The sequence below is a fragment of the Lagopus leucura genome, unplaced genomic scaffold (genome assembly GCF_019238085.1).
Source record: "Lagopus leucura isolate 7727_CA_CO unplaced genomic scaffold, USGS_WTPT01 Super-Scaffold_1, whole genome shotgun sequence".
NCBI classification, from domain to species: domain Eukaryota; kingdom Metazoa; phylum Chordata; class Aves; order Galliformes; family Phasianidae; genus Lagopus; species Lagopus leucura.
The window spans coordinates 22,663,629-22,681,180 of record NW_024962250.1 but is presented as its reverse complement, the minus strand read 5'-3'; the positions used below and the strand labels follow the sequence as shown (position 1 = coordinate 22,681,180).

Here is a 17,552-nt window from a genome sequence, read left to right as displayed (position 1 = left end):
GGCAGTGACCACCAGAAACTATGAAGGTATACCAGAAAAAGAGCAATGCTAGCTTTGTTTCTTAAATTTGTTCCACAGCATCTGCTTTCAAAAAAAGAGGCTTCTGGACCTGGAATTTTTGTTCTAAACACAGTCATCACTAATGCTATTTTCTCACAAACGGATGGGCATAGAGCTGAAAAACATTAACATTTCAGAGCAAGAGAATCCTGTTTGTGGACAGTGCATCTGTAAAGGACATTCAAAACAAGAACAGTGGTAGCATCTGTAAAGAATATGTGCTGTTACAAAGAGCTTTTGACCACCTGTGCAAGTGCCATTGAAGGCATGGCACAGGTGGTTTCTGCTGTTTGGTATCTAATACCTTCTGCAAATAGGAAACCTCAAATAGTCTGCCACACAATTCACGTGTATTCATGCCCAAGAAGCAGAATTCACATTCAAGGAAGCAAAACTCAGCATATGGGTACCACTTAAACAGAGCTTGAAAGATTAAAAACCAGATGAAAAAACTGCTAGTATGCAGAGGCCCTTGACAAGCATGAGCATCCTTACTGAAGTCTTGCTCAGGCAAACAATGACTAATTTCTCCTCAGGACCCTAACTAAATCATTCCTAGGGTTGTGTCCATTCAGTTCATCCCTACTACATCTCTGTTTACTTTGAACAAGACCACCTTGCAGGAACCAGCAGAGCCCTGTGCTGTGGTCCCCACTGCAGCCAGTCCTAGCCAATTCACAACCATCTTCTACTGAAGGATTAGCTCTGACCAGTCCAATTGACAAGAATATTCATTCAGTTAATCAGTGGTCCCTTTACAGCTGTTCTGCTGCCTGCGGGTAAACAGCTACCAGTAGATCATAAAATCCTTAATTTATATTGCAAACTGTGAATGGTTAAAGAAACCATTCTGGCAGGACTCTGGGGCTCCATCCTCACAACCTGGGTAGCTGGATGAAAGGGAAGAACTAAAAGCTCCATACAGCTCAGTAGAGGGAAGGTCCACAGCAAAACCCATGGGGGCAGCCCAGGCATGCAGCAGCAGCTGTGCTCTTCCCAAGAGAATCTGAGCAGGTGGATATGAAGTCTAGGAGCAAGCAGCTACAGAGCCTTATAATTAGAGGTGGGAAGCTGTCGGAATGAGAACACGCACAGATGACTCTGACAGTACATGGAAGAGAGCATCCAAGTGTGACTACAAAGCCATGTGAGAAAGTACACAAGCAGTGAGAATGAACACATGTATCGGTGATTAGGAGAATAAAAATAGTACATCCAAAAATACAAATGAAAAGGATAAGGGGGAAGTGAGGCAGAACCACCCATCTGCAGAACAGAAAGATGCACCACTACGTGGGACCCACAGCATGGTCCCAGCTTTGTTGTGCTGCCTCTCTCTGCCTGGGCTCCTATCAGTGATGCAGTTCTCCTCTGCACACCTTGGAGATGGCCCTGCTGTTGTGCAAGACAACACTTGCTCGTAGCATATCACAAATAAGAGAGCTGTGTATTGGTAGAGCATAGCAACACCGTACCTTCCCAGTTCAAGCACTCTCCACTGCCACAGACACCAACAGCTTCAGGCTGTGGTGGGGAAGACCTGTGGCACTGAGCCTATGGTGCTTGTTCTGCAAGATCCTCAGATCCCGAGGGTGACAGGAGTCCCTGCACACCTTGGACTGGAGCAGGGAAGGTGCATGTTCAGCCCTGCAGGTTATGGTGTACAGAGCCTTTTTTTCTAAGGCATGCCAAGCAACATTTGCCATTTGGCCACTTTTATTCCTATTACTGTTACTTAAAATGCACACAGACTGCAAGGGATCTTGGTACAACAAGGTGACAAGTGACAGCAGTCCCAAGGGTTAAAAAAATATACTGAAATTACTCAAGCTGCTGGCCTTCACTGCACCTTTCTGAAAAGCTCCACAAAACCTAATTGTCTATTGGTAGAAAAGAAGCAAACTGAAAGGAAAAATCATTCCAGCCTCAAGTTGGGTTTAGCAAATATTATGCATAAAGTGAAAAAGAAAAAGCTTCAGTTCTCTCATCATCCCACCACAACCCTAGAAACACTGCTGCTTGGCTCTCATTTCCATTTCACACAATGATAAACCAGGTGGTGCTGCCTGAGCATGAGGGGGAAGAAAAAAAAAAAAAAAAAAAAGAGTTTCCTAAGCTTCAGTGGCCAGCAGAGTAAGGTACTCTAGTTCAATTAACTCCTGTAGCTAAAGCTGGAGGAACTGGATCCATGCAACAATGAGAAAGCAATATAGAGAGGGAGGCTTGGAGTTCTCTGTGGTAAAATGCTTCCTATGGGAAGAATTCCCCAAGTAAGCAACACAATTCTTTTAAATGAATTATTAGCACACTGTAGGGAACAAAAGCCTTAAGACCTAAGTAAAATCATACATTTACATTTGGCCAGAAACATCCTCACTTTTTTTTTTTTAAACCTAAAATAAGAACAATAAAACCCTTTGTTAGGGGAAATGAACACCAGGTGGTTTTCAGCAGGACTAGCAAACAGAGCAAACTATGCTAGGAGCAGGAAGATGAGCTAGATTTGTATTCCTGCACATATACATATAAGAAAAACTGTATATATAATGCAGTGTTTAATGCCATCTTATTAGCAATACAACCAACTTTTTAAATGCCATTTTCATTCAGAAAACATCCCTTTAACTGACCAACACAGCTTAATTTCAGAAGAAGAATGTTTTATAGCAGTGAAAGTCAAAAAGTCTTCCTTTCATCATAGACTTTGCAATCCAGACCTTGTGAAATCCAGGATGGAGATTTGTGCTGAACGCTCCCAGGAGGCCAGATGAGGTTTCTGCCCTTTGTAGCTGCCCACAGCCAACTCTGCAAAGAGCAGCCCTTCAGATTGCTGAAGGTAATACTTACCTGGAATGTGATTGACATCTGTTGAAGTATTTTCATGGCAAGCAGAAGGGAGAAAAGGAGAAGAGAGAGAAGAGAGAAAAGCCATTAGAGAGTCACACAGCAACTCAGCATCCTTGCATGGAAATCAATTTCATGCAAAACCAGAAGTAATTAGGTCTGTTAGAAGGCCACCCATCTGCAGCCAAGCACTCAGCCATGCAAGGGAGAAGGTTTTGACTCCCTCTCCACTGTGCATGTAGAAGTGAATCCACCATCATACCTGTGCGGAGAGAGATCCTGTAAGAACACTGGTTAAAATATTCCAGTTTTCACACACAAATGCAAAAGGAAGAAACAAAACCTACCTGCCTGCAGTAGGTTTCCAGTGCACATAAATTCAAGCAAGTTTTTTTTCAGAACAAATAGAAAGTAACCTGCTCCCCTTTTATGAGGGGCCACGTGAATTTATGACCAGGTGCAAGACACTCAGTCCCAAAGTCCAGAAGAGAACCCATTCGTTTTCATTCCTCCTGCCCATCATTCTCAAGAAATCCCATCCTTCATTGCAGACAATAGTAGTGGGGGGGGAGGAGCATCATGGGTTGGCACATCCCATGTTGTCTTTCCACAGGATGTGGAATTCAGACCAAGTGGCATTCAATACTTTCTCCTTTGTTAAATAGGACCACTTTTTGGACTCAATCACATAAATCCCAGAATAAATTAGTCTTTCAAAATACGCATGAGCAAGGCTATGTAAGTAAGGATAATGATCACAGAAAGGTGCATCTTTGAATGTAGAACGCTTTTGGTTTTTTTGTTTGCAGAGCCCAGCAAACCCAGAGAATGTGCTTTTAAAAAAAAGCCTCTTACATCTTTTTTAGCATCCCATGTTATGTCTCGCTCTGAATAGCCACACTTACAATCCCATAAGGGAAGAGCCTCTGAAATGCCAGAAACCTTCCTTCTAAGGCAGTCCTCCAAAGAAAAACATGAATTTGCTTGCAGAAACAGTGGGGCCAAGTCCCTCCATAGCATTCCTCCTTGGAGGCCTGAACCTTGCCCCAGGAGCTGCACTGTTGCAGGCACCATCCTTCAGGAAAGGCTTCAAAGCACTACATTAACCCCTCAGGTTCCTACAGATCCAAGAACATTTCTGCCAGAAGTCCAGGAGCATGACATGCCAGGTGCTTTGGCTACACACCAAGGTCTAAGAATGTATTCTCCTTCCCTGAATATCCCCTCCAACTTCTGTCAGTATCCTCCTGTCCAAACCTACAATATTCCTATGAAACCACTTCCACTTGTCCCAAGACACATTTTGAAGGTGAGTGATTGATTCCTGCACACGTTGCTTTTTGTTTATCACTTTATCACATTATTCCAGATTCATTTGAGGTAAAGTCCCTGAGGCACACCACACATACCAAACCATCCTTTGCTAAGGAAGTAATAACCCAAATAAAACAATGCACAAACAGAGCAGGGACTGCTACACCACCTCATTTAACTTCCATAGCTTGTACTAAATATATATGCCAAATCTGGTGAGCGGTTTTTGTTGCCTCTCCTTTTTCAACTCATAACAGTATCTAGGATCTGGTGTCATGGCACATGAACTCAGACAAAAACCTACCATTGAACAGCTGCTTGAAAATAATTTTTTAGACAGAAAAAACAAAACCAAGCATCAGACAGCAGCACATGCACTAAGGATGGAAGGCAAAATAAGATGAGAACAAAAAGGAGTAGACCTTTACCACCACTGCAAAAATACAAACATGTCAAAGAAACAAGTCCACTGAAGGACTAGAACCAAGGTGTTTTCGGGAAAAATCAGAGTTGCAATCAGAGATGATCACAAGTTTCTGAAGTAAAAGATGAAAGAAGGAACAGTGTAAGATACCCCAATTATTACTGATAACCCAGCAGCTGCTCTAGAGCCTGCTCCAAACAAGTACAAGGCTCCAGACCCACATGCATTCTCAGACAGCACCACCACAGCCAGGCTGTCCCAGGACCCAGGGAACAGCAGGCAGCACCAGCAGGGCCAGAGCTCCAGGAACAAACCAAAGTGTGCTCGGAGGATAAATAGGATAACCAGAGAGAAAGGGCAAAAAGAGAAAGCAAACCAAGGGTGAGGAAGCACATTAAGCAAGTAAGAGAAGAGGCAGTGGGCTGTAACTGATAAACTGCTTTAACTAATACTTATTTAACTGTGTGTGAATTAAACAGGTCATGAAGTTGTTAAAAAAGGGAACAATTAAGTGTTAAGAGCTACATGAGCATCTTCCTACTATTTCAATGCCAATTAACCAGGCAGCCAGCAAGGGATTTCCATTTACCTATATGCTTAATGCAGATGTCTCTAAGAGCAGGCATCTCTGAACCTGACTGGTTTTATACTTAGCTTTTTTTTTTTTTTTTTGGGGGGGGGGGGGATGCCTTCACACAACATGATTTATAAGTACACTAATTGCATCATAAAAGCTAGTTTGCATTTCTGTGACACTTTTGCAGTATTTACCTACTTGGCAGCCAAAGTCATTTAGAGGTACTGCTTTCCTACAATAAATACAAAGGGAGTTTCCTGTATTGCAGACACCCCCCCATGTGGTATCTGCTAGCAAATGCTGCTTTCAAATGGTGAAATTTTTATTTTAAAACACACATGAGAAAGCACTGCTTTCTTTGGTAACACAAAAAATGGCACATAGCCAGTCAGCCCCCACAAAAGACCCTACAACAAGTAGGGAAATGGCATGCAATTGGAATTGCCATGCCAGTCCTCCCAGGGAACCCCATAATATCTTTGCAGTACAGGGTCCTGCTCAGCTTTGGAGCACAATTGAAAGTGTAGTTGCATATATCTACAAAAGAAACGCTTAAGCAGAAACCTCTGATGACATGCTCGTACAGGGCTGCTGCCTCCCCAGTTGGAAGAAAGCCTAAAGAATAGAAATTGCAAATACTGACAACAGAACCATAGCTGGGGAGATTATTTGACTCTCCTTTGGTCCCTGTCATCTGAGGCATTCTCTCAAAATCTCTTCATGCTCTTCTGATTTGTTTTTAAAACGACCATTTAAATACATCACTTCTCACCTTCCATCGGCACTACCCTCCTCCCACTTTGAGGGTCTCCGACCTACCACACAGACTGAGGAAGTGCAGCATTCCCCAATGAAACAAGGAGCATGTAGAATTCATGGCCATCAACCAACCTGTGACTGTGGGACATGCTGCCATGCAGATGGAAGTTTTCCAACTTTCTACAGCTCAGAGCATTTCAACCACAGAAAGGCCTGCCCCTTCAGAAAAGATGGGGTTTGCTTTATCCTATGACAAAGATTTACTTCAATTCATTTCAATTTACTGTCTCTTTGTAAAGGGCTGCACCTTAGCTGGGTTGCAAGAGGAATCAGCAGACTTCTGCCTTTCTCTGGTGCAGCCCCAGCCACTTGGGTGGGGTGAAAGGGAAAGGAGGATGGCAGTGATCAGTAATAACAAAGCTAACATTAGATCAGATCACTACAGCACCTCTAACAGAAACAACTGAGGTAATTTTTGTTCTCATATTTTTTTATGAAGTTTAGTAATAATGGAAAATGTCATGAGAGCACCCTTTCCTTTCTACCTGGAAAACAGAGGAAGTACAGATTTGTGGTACACACTGGCCCTATCAACTCACATCACCATGACTTGAACAAACGTGTCAAACTATTGGGAACCACTGTTGGTGCAAAAGTGTGCAGATTCTTTGTCTTCTTCAGGAAGCAGTGCAAAAGCTGCAAAAAAAAAAAAAAAATTGCTCTGGTAAAACTAGTCTCAGTAATGAGACCAGTCCCAAGAACCAAGAATCATCTCTGTAGTCTGTACTCACACAGGAAATAGGCATCTTGTACACTATTTATGGCTGATTAAGTTAAAGTCCTGCCTCAGGTAAGTTTAAAACAGAGTTAGCATTTACTGTAATAGTGTTGTGATCCCATTCTGTATATTTACTTAACATCGTTTGTCTTACCATGGTATCTTTCCACTGATTCCAGTGGAACTGTGACAGATGAGACTAGTTCTATTTATGAACATTCATGATACTGGGACAAATCCAAGACCACTTGAGTCTATGATGTCAGTCAGTGAGCTGCATGCTGGGATCACAAAGAACTTCACAGTACTAGCAGGTGTAGGCCTTATTGTCTCACTTCAGAAGAATAGAACCCTGTAATTTATGTTAATGAAGTGTTGAACACTTCTGATTTTATTCAGCAGAGACAAGTGGTGACACATGCACAAACAAGTTCATTACTATCAATTACTTTTCTCTGTGTCCTTTGTCCTATGGGATCTCTTAGGCTGCAGCCTCTTGAGAATAGTACTCACTGATATATTTCATAGAATTGCATACATTTGTGGTACTGTCCAAAGAGCATATACTTGGGATCCCAAAACACTTATTAGCTGTGATATAGGGATCATTCATCCAGTACTGAAATGCAGCCAGCTCTGAAATGAAAGACGCAGATGTTTAACAGCTTATACAAACGCCAACAGTTTAGTATGTCAGAGGTAGAACAGTAAGAACTACTCAAAAAGGCAGAATAAAACCTTACTATAACTTGACTGATTCTATTAAAAGTACAATGCTATTCTGAAACGTTTCAGATTTTAATGAGGTGAAGAGATTCTTACCTGAATTAATAACATTGATTTGATGCCTCCCATTCTCCACACTCAGCCTGGTTCCACCACTATGAATTTCAGGGGCACTCCACAGGGCCAAATGTGAGGTTTACTGGCACACGCCTCAACAAGTCACCCCCTAAAGCACACTAGGTGTAAACAGATTCTATGCCTAATAAAGAAAATGGATACTCTACTGCGAAGGGCCAAACTTCCTCCTCTCGGGCAGCCAAGACACCCAGGCAGAGTACAGCTAGCTAAGAAGATATTTGCAAAAAACACTGGGCTTGCTACAGTTGCCTGGCCACTTAGAGCGATTCCAAAACAAGATAGCATAGAGGGATTAAATATGCCTGCCACTCAAAAAACACAGTTACTTTGCTCCAGTAAGAGTGAAAAACAAAACTAAAGTCAACATGAAGTTAGAGAAATGCATTCATAATTATCCCTCTAATTAACTCTGTATCATTACTATTCTTAGATAAAGCTGCTCACTGATTTCACAGCTTTCAGTGAAAGTACCATCCCCTCCCACACATCCCAACAAATATGTTCACATACATTCTTCAGAGTCCTGACTACACTGCCAGGGAAAAACTCTTTTGTTCTGTAGTCTTCTACTAGCAAAAGAACTCAACTGGAAATTAATTACTTGATGCTCTCCAAGCAATCTGTTGATCTTCACTGCCTAGATATGTCGTCTGATCACTCCAGGATGAAGATTTTAGTGTTTCATCCTAGAGACCCAAACACTAGGGGAAAATACATCTTTTTCCTCTATTTCACACAGCACCTCCATATACCTCTGTTCAGCCAGCTATGTCCACAGTCCTGTATAGCACACAGGGATACATAACCAAAACTTATGAAGAGCAGGAGCAAGTAGAATAAAATACCATGCACTCCAGATTCACTATAGACCAAATGAAAAGAAGCTTCTAATTTTCATGTTAGAGAATGTGGTAGTAATAAGATAGTAGCCGTGGAAATGTATGGGTACTGGAAGTTAGCCATCAGCATTGGAGACTGTTAAGAGAAGACTTGACTGGTATTTTTCATTAATTTTCCAGTTACACCTGATCTTGTCTTGAAAAGATTTGGCTGCTGGGACCGTTCCCAGTCTCATTTCCTATTACTTTATTACACTAATTCAAAATACGCTCCCTGGGCAGCTCCATCAGTACCAGCTGCCAAGCACCAGGACTAAGCTTTGGTAATGGAACAGGGCAAATGCCACAGCAAGACCAAACTTCTGACAACAGCCAGGCTCAAAGACTCAGGGAGAAGTCAAAGAAAAAGAAAATTCACAAAAACCTTATTTGCAGCTTCCAGCAATGATAGACTTGTAGAGATCAAGTGGTCAGGCACTGGAATGGCTGCCCAGGGAGGTGGTGGAGTTGCCATCCCTGGCAGTGTTCAAGAGGCATCTGGATGAGGAGCTGCAAGATATGGTTTAGCGCTTGTGGTAGCAGTGGCAATGAGAAGACGGTTGGACTAGATGATCTTACCAGTTGTTTCCAATCTTGTGATTCTATGATCGCATCAAGATCAAAATACTTAGCAGTTTTTGATGGACTTCACTCTCTCCATGAATTTGCCTAGTCTCTTCCAGAGCTAGAAATGATGTGGTGTGAAACTATTTCCACTTATTCATTTAAAACCTGCAGCTGAATATATCACGTAGGGCTTCACCTACCTGTTGCCTTATAAAAAATTATGGGTAATCATTCTATATTCAGAATGATACCATCACAGTATGCCTAATTACTACATCATGTCTTATTTTAGTCAATTCATTCTTAATTGAAGAGTTTTGACCCAACAAGACCATCTGCATATGGCTACCATTCTGTATCCACAGTGAAAGGCATCTACATTAGCTACAGTAGGACCAGTTTTTCAATTTTACTCTGGGGTCAATCAGTGATACAGGGCAGCATGTACATTCAGTAGATTTTAGCACAGGCTTAAATCCATCAGAAGCCTGTCCCACCCTGAGGGGCATACAGTACTACTCAATCCAGCCAAAAGCCCAGTGAGAACCAGGTTATATTTCTTGTCAGAAACACAGGCTAACAAGTTTATGAATAAGAAATAAAGACTGAGTTCAAACAAATCAGCCTAACAGCACCCCACTTCTCTCAAGACCCTCATTCCTCACTAAGGCCTGGTGCTAACTATCTCTACCTTCCCTTTCTGTTTATCAGTATTGCTCACACAACCCTATGAAGAGGTACTCTGACCTAAAATCCACTTTCTGAGCGCAAGAAAAGCCATACCTCTTGTGAAGGAGGAATAGAAACAAATCACATCATAGAAAAATATGACTGCTCTGACAGTGAGTGCCCAAGAAGAGCATAGGCAGCACACAATCTTCCACAGACTACAATTCGTCATCATCATTCAATGTTCTGTGCAAACAGCAAAAGCCACCATATGGTTCATCATGTTACAAACTACAAGTGATAAGCCTTCTCCACTTAAGTGCCATTCAGAAAAGAATAGGGGACTAAATTACTTTAATTTTTCCGCTCTCATTTTCATAGGTAATCTCCATCAGTAAGAAGAGAAAGATGGTTTCTCTTTCCTTCCCAATGAGTTCTAGCTTAGGTGAAATAAGAATATATGACCTTCTAAAATTAGATATACCTTGGACTTCTAACTGTTCTATCAGGCTTCTAAAGCATTATCTAGACATCTCTGTACCTCCTACCCTCATTCAGACTTCCCTTCAAGGCAGAAGGACCTTAGGCTTCATAAAGCCTTTCAAAAATTACTTGCAAGACATAGATGTTCTTATAGACAGTTGTTTCCTCACGTTCTAATTACAGTTGAAACTAGATTCTCATTATAAGCCTAATTTTCCCCCCAGTTTTAACTTTAACACATATTAAATCAACCAACATGACACTTCTGTGGTCACAGCACATCATAAAGTGATATGTTCTCATAATCCGGAGGCAACTCACACAACAGACCTGAGGAAACAGGAGTAAGCTTCTTCCCTCTGACTTTCCTATTTCAATTGACTGGGGTGGTGTAATGCCATACAAAAAACACAGCAAGGTCCTAAACTGCAGCAAGTAAGGATTTGCTCAAATGCAATAGCCACAGCCACAAAAACAAAGAAAAGAACTTGCTTACCTTTGGAAGGCCTCCAGCAAGCAGGGATCTCCAGCAAAATACCCTTGCCTTCACTGCCAGCCCTTAAATGAGGTCTGGAAAGGTCTCCACCTCCACCAGTCACTCAGGTGCACTGAATGCACCTGAGCTTCCCTGGGTTGGCCCTGCCTTCCCACCAGGTGCTCAAATCACTGTTTCAAGCCTTAACTTGAAACTTGTAACTTAGATCTTCCAGGCAGAAAGAAGGGATGTGAACTGGATGGATCTCCCTACATTAAATGTCTTCCTTACAAGCAAATCCTTCTCTTGATTCATCAACATAGCTACCCCTTCTCAGATCCAGCAAAGCAATATTAGAAGGTTATAGTACATAAAGATGACAGGGAGCCTGCTGCTGCTGCAGGGCAACAGTGAACTTCCAATGCTGAACAGCATAAACAGTTCTTAGCAGTTTTTTGTTTTTAGCAGTTAGACTAAAGTGTACCAACCCAAGAAGATAAAACTGGCTTCACTACAAACACTCTGCTAGCTTTTCAGAGCACTCTAATTGGGCCCGCAGTATTTCACCACTGTCTGTATCACTTACAGGACTGACACAGAGACTGGAAACTGGGACATTATCTACTGTGTGCCACAGAAAGAGGGCACCTTCCCTCCTGCTGAGCAAGAACCTGCTCACATGCTGAGTATTTTCAGCTTTGTTTTGTTCTCAGACCATCACCATGACAGCCATCAAAGACATTTACTACCCCCAAATCCAGCGCAATTTGTGCTATCTCCATTTCTCTCTTATCATCTGAAAAATGATGGATAGGAATGAACTTCAGGCATATTCTCTGTGACACACACAGCTCTGAGGACATTCAATAAATAGTAACACAAAAACAAAAAACAGTAATTAACAGAGGGAGATTTGGAAAAAAAAAAAGTTATAAGTAAGCACAGAAAGGGCTTATTAAACCTATGAAGTGGTCCAGGCTATAATCTATTTGCTGTACCCAGTCTTAGAATTAATAAAACAAATCCCTTGATAAGTCTGACAGAGTTATTAAAGGACTGATATTCCCCCTCAGAGCAATCTGAAGCAGCAGAGCTGGAGCCACAGAAGGCTGTGCTTGGCTGAATCAGCCAAGGCTAGAGGACTGGAAAGAAGAAAAACCAACCCAACTCTTACTGTCAGCACTGCTTGCCCCTGTCCAGCCTGCTCTGCAAAGGGTCATTGGCTGTGAAACAAGGGGAAAAACTGCAAGGAAGAAAAGTCCACCTCCCCAGTTCTGCTGCCAAATTCATCTTGCATGAGGCAGGAAGAGAGATGCTGCTCCACCGGTGAGCCTTTGTGAGCTTTTCCGTGCTCACAGTGAGCTGAGGTGCCAAGCCACAGTGGGGAGGACATCCTATACCACTGCCCTTGGCTGCTACTGCCTGAGTCCTGACCTTGTGCAGCCTTTGAGGGCAAGAACCACTCGTTTGCCAAGGTGCACCTCTCATTTACTTGTGCTGTATGCCAGCACTCTTCTTTTGAGGCATCACAGCATCCCAGGATAGAAGTGATATAGTACAATCATCTGTGAGGCAAATGGGTGCCCTATAGAAAAAGAGACTTGGCATTTTCCACATTAAAAGGGACCTCCTGCAGACTCCACTGAGTATTCCAGATATCATATCTTCTAAGTAATTTATATGTCTTTACTGGAAGATCTACGTGTATGTTATTACGCCACTGAATCCAGCTCACGCTGGAAATAAAACTCACCCTTGCTTTCTCAGTATTGATTATAACTAATACTGAATCAAATCTAGACTTGTTACAAGATTCAGTGCTGAGAGCTTTGCAGAAGACATTGTATTCAAGGAATTGGCTATCTTGACAAGGCCATACCACTCTGTTGGGCCTTGGGCTTAGGGCTCAAAAAGCCCATGTGTTATCTTGAGTACCAGTTGTAAGGGAACCTGCTGGTGTGTCCTGTGTTTGTCTGTGAATGACATGACAGAGATACAATCCCAGCCTACCGGGAGGTTAGGAGTGTAACAAACAAAATAGAAGGTTCCACAGCATGAGTGCAAGAAGGAAAATCCAACTGGATCAGCTCCATCTGATGCCACCTGAAAGCAGGTTTACTGCATTTTCTGAGATGTAAGATTTATGTGTTATTATATTCCTCTTTTAATTCTATTTTACTGAAATCACTATTTTATTACTCTATTTGTTGTCAGGCCTTTCTTCCTAAGTCCAAAAAAAACCCTGCATCTTTTCTCTCTCCCATACACCCACTCACTCCCCAGTGCAGAACAGTTCTGAGGGAAAAACTCCTCAGAAAGCCCGTCATGGTGCTACACAGCCACCTTAGCTACTTAGCCTCTGGGTTTGGTATAAGTAAGTATCAACTAATTATTGATGCATTCATTCCAATTCTAATTAGGATGGAATTTCACTGTGCCTGTAAAGTGAGAACTCTATTTATTACACATAAAAAAGTATAGTGCATGCTCCTCCAATAATCATCCTAAATACTGCATGAGTAATCAGAAAAAATACATCTTCTTTTTCTCTCCCTCCTACACCTACATATCATTTTTAGAGTAAATGTTAGTGGGTTTTATTTTTCATGTTATTGCTGTATTTGCTGCCACAATATATATATTTAAATTAAATAGGAGTCATCAAGAGGTTCCATTGGAAGCATTTGCTTTGTTTATTGTTGAAATTTGCTGCTTAGAAAAGAGTAACTGCTGACTTAAGTAAATGTGAAACATAATGATGGGAAACAGCTGCATTCTGCATCTTTCAAAATGCTAAATTTTAGTGTACAAATGTCTAAATGTAGACCTCCAGCATTCAGCAGGATCCATGCAGATGCAGAACCCAAGTACATAATCACAGGTCAGGGCAGGACCTCACACCCACTGAATTCAGCAGATGTCTCTTCTCACTGAATGGACTAGGATCAGGCCCCTACAATTACTATTACAATCACTTGCATGAAGAAACAGTTCCTCTCTCTCTTAAATATGCAGTACAAAATACTTGTGATTATTCTTAATATAATATACATAAGCTCATACTCAGAACTGAGAACAGCTAGAAACGATGTGGGGGAAAGCCTGGCATCTTTTTGGTACTGAAAAAATATTTTAGAATTTCTACTCTTTCTTAAATTTGTGAAAAGGAGTAGTGTATGCAATAGATAGCTCCCATGCTCATTTTTTTCAGATCTGTTATATAAAATACACCGTTGAGCAATATGAAGCTTTTCACTTCCATTCCACTGATTCAAATCTACTCTATGTCAATAGAGATGGAAAGTTATTCATGGAAGCAGTCCTTCCATGACCTAAGTGAAAGGAGACAAGAGGAGTCCTCAATTCATATCCTGGCTGATTCCTACATCCAGAAAAGCCACCTTCATAATTATTGGCTTCCAGCAGTGCATAAACATGTTAGCACTGCACAAACTGAGAAAGCAGAGGCCCAAACCAAGGAGACTGCCAAGCACACTGCCAGACACTGACACTAACTGGTATCTCACCAGGGTCTTAAGTACAGAAAGAAAGAAGGAAAAATAATGTGTTCTAAGTGCAGTATTTTTGCAGCTGAGCTGTGCCATAACATCAGAGCAGAAACAGAAAACTTCCACCATGTGCTTCTTGCATGCCTGAAGGCTATCTCCCACAGAAACTGTTATCCCTCACCAGCTGGGGGTCTAAGTCTTCATATGCTAAAACTCTAAGTCTTCATACGCTAAAAGCATGGAAAAAGGTTTTATGACCAGTGGTATATATTAGGCTGTCCCAGGGTGTTTGTATCTCCACATGTGAGATGAGGGAAAGCCACAGCCCTTTTCTTATTGCAATAAACAATCTGAAGGCCCATACCAGAGCAAGAACCAAGGAAAATTGTTCAACCCATTGTGATTACATCTTACAGAGATTCATTCACTGCAAGGTGAGTAATCGATCCCATAATAAAGAGCTAATAAAAACTTTCTTCACTAGGGAGACATAGATCTGAAACAAAATAACCTTTTAAGGAGTAAAGAAACAATTCGCCTTTGGATTTCAATGACAGTTGCTAGAACTACTGCTGAGGGATTTGGAAGGGAGGTCCTTTCTTTTGTAGGGACTCTCATTACTAACACATAACTTACCTCTCTTCAAAACATGTGTAGATTTCAGTGGAAATGACTGGATATCAACACCCCCTGAGGACAGTATGAGAAAAACATTTCAAATGCAGCAAGGAAAACTGAAGTGCAATTTACCTGAACTGGCACATGACCTAGCTGCCTTGTCAAGGACATAATGATTAACAAGAGTAGAAAATTCCATATTGCCATCTCACAACATGTTGCAAAAACAAGCACTAGCAACTGCTTCTGAGACCACAGAACCACAGAATTAGAAAGCTGTTGAAGTTGGAAGAGACCTTTCAAGTTCATTTAGTTTGATCCATCCAGTCAGGTTCAGGACAATGACCAGTCATGTCTGGAATATCTCAAGGATGGAGACTTCACATCAGTTAGTGAAGTACCTAGATGAACAAAACAGCCCAGCTTATTAATGAAAGCTGGTTATAATCTCTAAGCAGTCCAGAAAGGTGTATCTTTGATGAGCTAGATATGGTCATTAAGAGACAGGAAGATGGTCCCAGAGACGTACTACTTTTTCTTCCACAAAGAGCACAGAAAATGGTTTGCAGAGAATCCCAGGGACATGGTAGGAATGAAATTTCTCTTATGGAGTTTCAGTAACATCTGCTTGCAGTGGAAGACTGCATGATACAGCTAGCCTTGAGGGGCTCAAGATCAGTCTTTGCACCAGAAGGCTTACAAAAAGCATTCAAATATGATAATTTACTGCTGCTTCAAAGCAAACATTAGAAAGCACACTGTGAGACTTCAGGTGAAAGTCAAATCTGTAGTGAAAAAAAAGTGAGTATAATGAAAATCCTGAAGAACTCCGTGAATATTGAACTTAGAATACAAAATTGGATGTACTTGTGTAAGTATGTGATATATTTCTATTATTGCAAGGTGTATCCCAATAATTTCATATTAATCCAGCATTCACATGACAAGCATGTAGAAACCATCTTTTTACCACATTCATAAAGCATTAAGCACTCCTATTTAAAACGCACTGTGTAAAGTAACTCCTCCAAGGTGAGAACTTGCTGTTTTTTATAACAATCTCTTGAATGTATTAGAAGCAAACTGATGGTTTTATTCAGTTGCTTACCTCCCATCTGTCACACTCAGCAGCTACTCAACTAGGAATATTGTCTGCAGATAGGCTGGGGGAGAGCTGGTGATTTGGTACAAGTCAACAATCACAGCCTTGTACCACCTAATCTGGAATATTAGCTGGCATATACAGGGAAGCAGTAGAAAGTAATGGGTCAGTAATACAAAACTAAACAGACACAGAATGAAGCCAATAAATATTTGGCAAGTAACTTGTGTACAGGCAGTATATGAAACAGCAGCTGGGGCACATGGTATTTTCCCTTGTAAACAATTCTGTCATGGAAGACCTGTATTAAGAAAACATATAGAAGAACATTTATAAAGACTTTTTCAGCAGCCACCAGTTGCTAGATATCAAAAGTCTGCTGAGGAAGCTTGCCAGCTTGGAAGCATAAAGCAACAGGGTCATTCTGTCTTGATAATGCTATATCCAGAGCTCGATGATTGCCCAGTGGGAGAACATCAAGTACATCTCCTACATATTGCTTGTCACAATATAATTCAATTGTGCCACAATATAATTCTGTGAAACAAGCAGAAAAACTATTCAAACAAGTCTGACAACTTTCTACTCAAGGGTATTGAGTAGACCTCCTTCTGAGAGCACATTACTCATCCCTGCAGACAGTTCAAGTGGATATCCACGCCTTACAGTGATATTGCCCCGGAATTGTCACGACCACAGTAACTGCAGGAAGGACAATAAGGAGCACCCTTTTTCTCCAGGACTGGCTGTATAAAGGTGAGGTGGAAATGGAATCCTCTTGCTTTTATGGTGCCTAAAAAGAATATATTGACCTAAAATGACAGAAAGCTAGAGGTAAAGCCTAACAAATACCAGCAGTTCTTCACACCAGTGTTTTAGGCACCAATTGCTTCTCACCAGTACAATACACTTCAATTTCCATTTCTCAGTGTCTAGAGAAAACATCAAAGAGAAGAAGGATATTGTCTTTCAATCATTATATCCATAAACTTAGATTGTTATGAGTGAAACCCTCGTTGTCGTAGCTTCTGTCCACTGTAGAATATTCATCTGCTTATCCACATGCTAAGTGCTTGATGAACCCCCCTGCAATGACATGAAGAGCCTGAAAAAAACCAGGCCTTGTCTTAAGAACATTGAGGCCAACAATATGGCATGAAGGAATGTCCTAGAAACCTAGTGATGGCAGCAAAGAACTGCAAGCTAGTCTTGAGCTTGGAGATGTCAGTGGTAAAGGTTCACTTTCATAGAATCATAGAATGGGTTGGGGTAGAATGGAATTTAAAGACCATCCAGTTCCAAATCCCCAGACCTGGGCAGGGTTGACAACAATTTTACTATCCTGAATTTCAGATAGAAAAAATGGTTTGTATGCATTCACTACATTTCTTCAACCTAGAAGAGGGCAACAACCTCCTTTATTATTTGGTGTAATGTATCATGAGCAAAAGCTGCTTATTCACTCCTACACAATCTCTTGTATGACTCTCAAATGAATCAACACCCACTTCTATTTGGGGCAAGCTTTCTAGCGAGTGACGCTCCGAAAAAGAACAGGGAGAGCATATAAAAGATTAAACTGGACAGAGACCTACAGCCAAACCATGATTTACAAAACAGGACGAGACAGT

The 17,552-nt window shown here is 41.4% G+C and overlaps 1 protein-coding gene across 8 annotated transcripts in view; it reads right to left on the bottom strand.

Moving 5' to 3' along the window:
• The window catches only part of NRXN3 (neurexin 3), an 891,513-nt gene that overhangs the window by 857,810 nt on the left and 16,151 nt on the right, over positions 1 to 17,552 (bottom strand). For 2 of the 8 annotated variants that reach the window (XM_042869967.1, XM_042869941.1), the window contains exon 2: positions 2,908 to 2,925. The exons of 5 other annotated variants lie outside the window; for them this stretch is intronic. In XM_042869967.1, coding sequence (XP_042725901.1) covers positions 2,908 to 2,925 — 18 coding nt within the window. Of the gene's footprint in view, positions 1 to 2,907; positions 2,926 to 14,093; positions 14,109 to 17,552 lie in introns of all 8 variants that reach the window. One more of the 8 variants, XM_042869951.1, reaches the window with a different exon arrangement.